This window comes from Triticum dicoccoides, chromosome 2A (genome assembly GCF_002162155.2).
Source record: "Triticum dicoccoides isolate Atlit2015 ecotype Zavitan chromosome 2A, WEW_v2.0, whole genome shotgun sequence".
Lineage (NCBI taxonomy): Eukaryota > Viridiplantae > Streptophyta > Magnoliopsida > Poales > Poaceae > Triticum > Triticum dicoccoides.
In genome coordinates, this window is record NC_041382.1 from 297,313,022 (window position 1) to 297,320,641 (window position 7,620).

A 7,620-nucleotide genomic window follows, 5' to 3' on the forward strand; every position below is an offset into this window, starting at 1 on the left:
CCTCCCCGCCCTTAAGTGGCTCCTGTTCCTCGCTACCTGGATCCGCGTCGCCCCATCCACTCTCTCGCCCGAACCACACGCCGCACCGATCCCGCACCCGCACAGCCCATCAGCGACCTCGCCGGAGAAGAGAGAAGAAGGTGAGAGATGGAAGCGGCGGCGGCCACGGCCGGCGTGCAACTGGGCTCCTCGAAGCCGCTGATCGCGACCCAGCTGGGCTCCTCCGTCGACCCGTGCCAAGTTCCTCGAGGAGTTTGCGCGGCGGTTCAACCTCCTCGGGCTGGTCCGATTTGGGACGGAGGTAGTGAGCGTCCGCCGTAGCAGGGCCGACGACGCGGGCTGGAGGGTGAGGCTCGCCTGCGCTGGCAGCGAGCTGGAGGAGGAGGTTTGACGCCGTGAGATCAATCGCTGAATGCCATGGGCGCCAGTCAGAAGCTGCAGGGCGAGATCGACCGCGTCCTCAAGAAGGTCCAGGAGGGCGTCGACGTCTTCGACAACATCTGGAACAAGGCACGCATGCACACGCCGCCTTCTTTCCTCTCCCCAACCCCCGCGCTAGATTCTCATGATTTTGCACGATTTTAGGGTAGGTCTACGACACCGAGAATGTGAACCAGAAGGAGAAGTTCGAGGCGGACCTCAAGAAGGAGATCAAGAAGCTGCAGCACTACTGGGACCAGATCAAGACCTGGATCCAGTCCAGCGAGATCAAGGACAAGAAGGTGACCCCTCTGTAAACAGATCAAGGACCATGATCTGTTTGGTGCTATTTTCGGTGATGATTTGGTCCTTGGAAATGCCCTCCTTGTAGATTTATCTTAGTACACTATGATCATGTAGTCTATGTAGGCTTATTATTCTGTGTGGTTTTATCTTGCCACTGCAGTGAAGATCAGGGATTCACCAGCAACGGAGTTAGTTATGATATTTCTGTTGTAACAGTTGTTACATTTCTCATGTTTGATTCCTGTTCTGGAAGATTACAGTGCTTGCTAATATGGTCTTACAAGATACTACTAGGGTTTTTCTCTACTCCTTGCTAGTTCTGTAATTAGATGCATTTTGTAGATAAATTGTTGGCCATCTATGATGGATTTACAATGCTAATTTGGTTGTGCAAGCTACTTCAACTCTTGTCCTATATTGTGTTCAACTGATGCTTGCTCTACTCCTAGGTACATCTGTATTAGATGCATCTTGAGGTGGGTAGGAAACAAATGAAGAGAAAATTGTTATTCATTATCATACACTGTTTCTTTTTGTGCTGCTTGGTGTGTGAGCTATTTTTTTCTGGTAACATTTACATTGTCTGTCAGATATAAGATGTGTTTCTTTTAGATTCTGCTCGTCTTTGCCTGTATAACCACCTCATGATTCAGTATTATATTTCCCTTCTTGTAGATTGAAGTCTTGCTGATTTGCTTGCTTGCTAACCCCATTGCAAAAACTTTCTTCTGAACAGATACCTTGGTATGGGATGAAGTGAAGAGTGCGGAGTCACTTGATCTTCGGTACCCGCGTGTGCTCTACCGACCGCCATGACGGGCGTTCTCTGTTTTGCCGCCTTCTTCCACCTCCGCCTCCTCCCACCTCTTCTTTGTTGGGTGTAGTCGAAATCCGTGACAACAAGCTAGCTAGCTAGCAACCATGTCTCTTGCCATGTCCATATATATACATCCTTCTCCATTGTAGATCCATTGTATTTGTATGTTGCTATATTATGTCAAGTTGAGTGAAGCAAACATATCATTGTGTGTGTGTCAATGTTGGGGATATTGCTTATCGGGAACTTATCGGCCGACCCATGATAAGGGATAAATCGGTCAGTTTATCGGCATATCGGCCAAGTTATCGCCATATCGGCTGATTTATCGGCCAATTTATCTTATTGGTCAGACAACGGTAAGCGATAAATCGGCCGATTTATCAGAATATTGAAAGATATCTTGAATGGTGGTGTGTGTTATCATCTCCTAATGCTCCTACTAGCTTTCTGACGTTGGCAAATGATCTGACTCCTCTCACTTTGCCTAGGAGGAGCACCACTGATGATGAGAGCAGATCCTTTCCCTCAATAGATTAGCATCATTCCATTCTTACTCTGTAGTAGAATTGGTAGTGATAGAGTGGGTGAATCTATGTGATGTAGAGATACACTAAGATCATGCAAAAATATATATTAGTTCTGCTAATGCTTACCAATGAATTCAGGTCTGCTTATTTGAAGGTCCAACACTTGTGCATACTGATTTGTGTCCTTTGTGATTTGGGGAAAGGAAATAGAAAGGAAATAGTAATGTTGCCAATTGCTGTAGTGGTTTGCAATTCAGATCAACTAAACTGAAAGTGAGATACTGAGATGTGGATCACACTAGTACTATTTCAGTATTTCTTGCTTGCTTGTTTGCTTCTTCTTTCTCCTGAAGCAGGCGAGCTAATTTTCTGCTTTTGGTTTCTGCAGCAATTGGAGGAGGAGTTGGTGCCGAGGACTGGACCGGATGTGCCTTGATGCGTGATCTACAGCACCCTTTATCTCAGGTGCGTGATCTGCAATGCCCTTGCTTGTTTGTTCCTAAATTCAGTTAGAACAAGTTAAGCTTCAGACTGCATAAGAAAAGAATAAAGATAGCCTCCTAAATTTAGTTAGAACAAGTTGAGTACTTGGAGTATATTCAGTGCCATTGCTTGTTTGTTCTGACTAAATTCTGTTGCCTCGCAGGACCATGAGCGGAGGCTGGAGCAGATCCGAAGGGCGTTCCAGGGCCTCGAGGGCTCCCACGTCTGTCCCTTCCAGGTCAAGCCTCGCTTTGCTTTTTGTTTCTCCTGTAGTGTACATTATATTACTTGGTTTGCTATTTGCAACGCTGCCTGCGTGCTACTGTCTTAGTTTGACGCTGCTTTTTGTGCTTCACCAAATTTCAGGATTGGAGTGTGTTTTCTGAAATTTTGTGCTTGCTATGATGCAGTATGCTTCGACGGGAGCACCTGCGGAGAGGGTCAGGGAGTGGGTCTCAGAGGTGGCTCATCCACTTGGAGATACGCACCTTGTTAAATCTAGGTGCAACTTATCATCAGATTTTCTTTGAAACTTGGTGTTGATTGGTCTGAAGATGAAACTATAGTACTATACACATGACATGCAGCAACCACTTATATCAAACAGTGGAGCAGTGCTGCTGTCGTGAATGGAACGACACGATATTCGGCATCGTTGAGAAATCGTTTGTGTACTGTCGTGCGTATAGCAGGGTTCAATTAGATACTTGGAATTAATGTCCGCGTACATATATAACCAATTTGATTCTGTATGTATGCTTAGATGATTGTTTGGCTTTATATAATTGTTGACATGAATATCTTGACTTTCCAAACAAGTATAGGACTATACATATGCATACAAATTATCCTAACAAACTGAAAATAAAAATTGAAGCATGAAATAAGCAATAAGTGGCTGATTTTTATCTGCATGTTAAGCGGAAAGTTGCATCCAAGGCTTACATATTACGAAATATTGTCACACCTCTGAGCTTGTACCGTTGTTAGGGATATCGTAGTGTGATCTTCACGATTTTTTGCTTGAAGATGTACTGATTCATTAGTCAAGCAGAGACAGAAGTCATCTTTTGTGTCTATATTAAGTCACGTAAAAATCACATAACTTTCTCGGTGCCTAACATTATATTTAAGCTATACTTTGTTGTAAGTTCTTCTTATATTAGTGTCATTCATTTCTATTCTAATTAATGTTGAACTGAGAATGAACATATTTCTCTCTTTTTAGACTGCTAGATTGTACAAGTTGAACAATCTGCTCTAGTTTAAACAAGTTGGGATCCATCAATACAATAGGACTTAGTTTGCGTTTCACCTTGCTTGTAATCAATATCCTTACTGCTAATTTACCTCAAGTTTATCGTTTACCGGAAGTTTCAAATTAGAAGAAGTTTCAAATTCTTATGCTGGTTTATGTTCTCTTTGTAGGTTATGAGATATGCTGCTGGAGAGATGTCGTTAGCAAACTGGAAGGGCTGCAACCAAATCCAATCGACATCATGGCAGTGGTCTATGAATATCTAAGCTAGTGATAATCTTTTTAGCGATTCCTTTTTTGTTTGGCCTTCTTGTAGTGTATATTAGTAGTCGCTGGAGCTGTGATGGTGATCTTTTTTTTTACTGGTTGTTTGTTATAGATGACAAATCTTTTAGTTGCTGCTTCTTATGTATAGATAATGTGATGAAGATGTAACTGCAACAAATGATGTATGATTGTACAGAGAAACAAATGTTGCTTTGATGGCAAAATTGAAAAAAACTGAATTGTTTCTCTGTCGTCTAGTCCTTTGAATTAGTGGGCTGCAAATATTGATGGGCTAGAAGAGGCCTTAGCCCACACAATACTGGAAAAAAATGAAAGGAAAACGTCTTAAAAATTAGAAATGTTAAATGGACCGCAAAAAGACCGAGGCCCAGAAAAACGGAAGAAGCACAAAAAACAAAAAAGGCCAAATTGTTGGGCCAGGCCCATGTAACAAACTAAATTAATAAAAAAAGTAAAAGGACTGAATTATTGGGCTCGGCCCATGCGAAGCACCGAATAGGACTGGGCCGATTCTTATCAACGACCTTTTCAATTGGTCGCAATTTTGCCACGTCAGCTTGCCACGTCGGATCCGACGTGGCCTGGGCAGAGAGCTAGCGACCAAAACAGAAGGTCATAGGATCAACGACCTTTTGTTTTGGTCGTGGAATTCCACGACCTTCTCACAGAGAAGGTCGTTAATTTCAGTTTACGACCGCCAACTTTTGACCTTCTGTTTTTTGTCACAAAAAGGTCGCAAATCTATACCTACTATTAAAGGGAGGTGATATTCTTGGTTTCGTCCCGCTTCGTTTGGTCCCGCTTCAATTAATTTCACAAACGCTATTCGGTTTCGTTACTTGCCACCCGTTTTGACCCAACGGAGGAAGCCCATCTGGCGGCGCACTGCGGCCCAGGTCCGGAGAGCTGGCAAAAAATAAAATTGCCGATGGAAGGGTTCGATCTCATAACCTGCCAACCGGCCATGCACAATTTGCCCAACTGACCCAGCTAGAGATATGAGAGGACTTTTTTTCTCCCGTTGCAACGCACAGGCCTTTTTGCTAGTGAAAACAATGACCTTTCAGTGACCAATAGTGATGGTCGCAAGTTGACATATTTCTTGTAGTGAGTTGGGCCTGGGATTGTATCAGTCGCATCCTTGACATCAGAGATAACCACAGAAGGAGTAGCAGTAGGGATAACTCTTGGTTTCACTTTGGAGGTCCTTGGTTCCGCATCTGAGAGAAACAGAACCTTAAAGCCATCGTATTTGTTGGCTCTGGCACTCCTGCGAACACTAACAACAGTATCAAGAGCTTTTGATTTGTTGCTTGTCACGGCCCCGGTGTGAGAGGAAGGACCAGAGCACATAATCTTAGAAGAAAGGTCAGTATGCACCTCCTGATCGACAATAGAAGAAATTTCCATGGTAGTGTGAGCAAGGAAAAGAAAAGCAATTTCCATTGCATTAACAGATTCAGGGGTAACTACACGTTCCAGCAGGGGAGCAGTATCATCAGAATCTGCCATCATGTTGTCTTCAGAGATGTCAGATATGGTGACAAAAGAATGAGGTATCTCTGGTTCAATAGCAGTAGTCTGAATTCTCCAAGTGCTTGCAATAATATTGTTGACACCTTGGACATCAGTAATACTAACTGAGGAAGATACATCAGGATCATCATTGTCTCCCTGGGTAATCACAAGCTGTACATTCAGACCAGTTGGCTGAAGATCATATCCATGAGCCCATGGACCAATTGTGGCCAGCACGGGCATAACAACACTTGAGAGGAAGTTGGTAACAGGTACATAAGAAATGACCTCATTAAAGACCATTGAAGAAACCAAATCATTAGCAGCAGTCATATTGTAATGCATTCCCTCATTGGTGACAGAAAGATCAATGACAATCACTTGAGCAGTCTAATATGTCGAGCCAGAATGAAGAGGTTCACTAGAGCTGAGGGCTTGGAACAGGTTCAGAGGCATGAGAATCATGTTGTTGGATCTTGAACTTGAGCTAGAGCTGCCTTGCAGAGATAAAGAATCATTCCATGCATTGGCTAGGCTATCTTGCAGGTTGTTTGCAGGCAGAATGCCATCTTGCACTTGGAGTCCTTCAGCAGCCAGCCATTGCTGATAGTTTTATAGGGCAGGTGGTGCCTGTGGTGGGGATGGAGGCCACACACCCCAAGCACATTCTGAAACTGGACATCTTCCTGTTGTACTACAACATTTTCATTGTCCAGTGCGGCATTGTTTGCATCACCTTGCTGTGCAAGCCAGTTATAAAGTTGCAGCTACTACATATGTTCAGCAGTGAGACCATGACCATGCAGGGGATGGGGAATACCATTTTTGGGCAAAGGATCTTCTCAAGTAGGTGGAACTTCAGGAAGATGCGCCTCCCAACCAGAGCTCCTCGACATTGTGACACAAATAGTCCAGCATCGCCTAGCCCCTCCTAATTGACGCATGAGAAAGTTTTTGGGTACTAAGCGCATATGAATGACTTTAGCTTTGATCAGAACTAAGCTAAAATCCCCTCTAGGGTTATGCCAGTGAATTAAGCTGCCAAAGCGGTCCACAGATCTATGCATATAATGATAAGTCTGGTAATCATACGGAAATCCAATGTACAAAAGCCAAACATCAGGCCCATAAGAAGTCAGACGCATATTCAGGGCAGCATCATGCGGCACAAGTTACACAATGGTGTTCCCCTTCAATAGTAATGTCAATCTCAAAACTTGTTCACACAACATAATCTCGGACAAGCTAATACATAAAACCACAAATAGCAATGCCTAGTTGATGCAGAGCATCCCATGGACATCACCATGTCAAGAGTCCATTTGGCAAGTGACACGTGCGACATCTACTTCATACATACAAAGGTGAATCATCTCCTTTACACGTGTCCACTTGTACCTCTCGAGGATGGTATACTACTTGACCCCTCTCCCGTGTGCATACATAGGTGTGAGTGGAGATACACATTCATTGAGGAGGAGTCCAAGAAGAAGAGAACATCTACACCATCCAAGAGGGAAGCCTGGAAGCGGAGAAGGAAGCGCCAAGAAGAAGGCAGGAGCTCGCAGGCGACCCCGTGCGCATGGACCCCTCCGACCCCGTGCACACGGGCCTCCTAGGCTGGCGGTCCTGAAGACCCCATGCACGCGGGTGTGTACCATGCCCACGGGCCTCACGGACCCCGTGCGCACGGGCTAAGGCGCCAGGTCTCTGGATACCCCGTGCGCACGGGCTCCACTTACCCCGTGCGCACGGGGCCCCTGAGTGTTGTTGCGGGCTTTGCCCATGTAATCCCATTTCGCCCCTGCTTACCCCTTCGTCCCTTGGACCTATATATACTCCTTCCCCTCCTCCATTTAGACTTAGCTAAGAATAGATCTAGATATTAGAGCTTAGCTCATGTATCTCCCCTTGTGGGTTTCATCTTGAGAGAGAATACTCCATTGGAGTTCAAGGCCTCCATTGGAGAAAGATCCCTAGGATCGTCAAGACCTCCTAAG

The 7,620-nt window shown here is 44.7% G+C and overlaps 1 protein-coding gene across 1 annotated transcript; it reads left to right on the forward strand.

Annotated features, from left to right (window-relative positions):
- The first annotated feature begins 6 nt into the window (after positions 1 to 6).
- LOC119359339 (CCR4-NOT transcription complex subunit 3-like) lies at positions 7 to 1,707 on the forward strand. The gene is made up of 3 exons (XM_037625579.1): positions 7 to 510; positions 591 to 722; positions 1,463 to 1,707. The coding sequence occupies exons 1-3, from the start codon at positions 418 to 420 to the stop codon at positions 1,484 to 1,486; spliced, it is 249 nt and encodes an 82-aa protein (XP_037481476.1). The 5' UTR covers positions 7 to 417; the 3' UTR covers positions 1,487 to 1,707.
- The last annotated feature ends 5,913 nt before the right edge of the window (positions 1,708 to 7,620 follow it).

What these genes read in the sequence shown, in the direction of transcription:
- LOC119359339 (XM_037625579.1), top strand. Translation starts at nt 418, where the DNA reads ATGGGCGCCAGTCAGAAGCTGCAGGGCGAGATCGACCGCGTCCTCAAG. An exon ending in TCGACAACATCTGGAACAAG is followed by an intron (nt 511 to 590) that starts GCACGCATGCAC and finishes ATTTTAGGGTAG; the next exon opens with GTCTACGACACCGAGAATGT. An exon ending in GCGAGATCAAGGACAAGAAG is followed by an intron (nt 723 to 1,462) that starts GTGACCCCTCTG and finishes TCTTCTGAACAG; the next exon opens with ATACCTTGGTATGGGATGAA.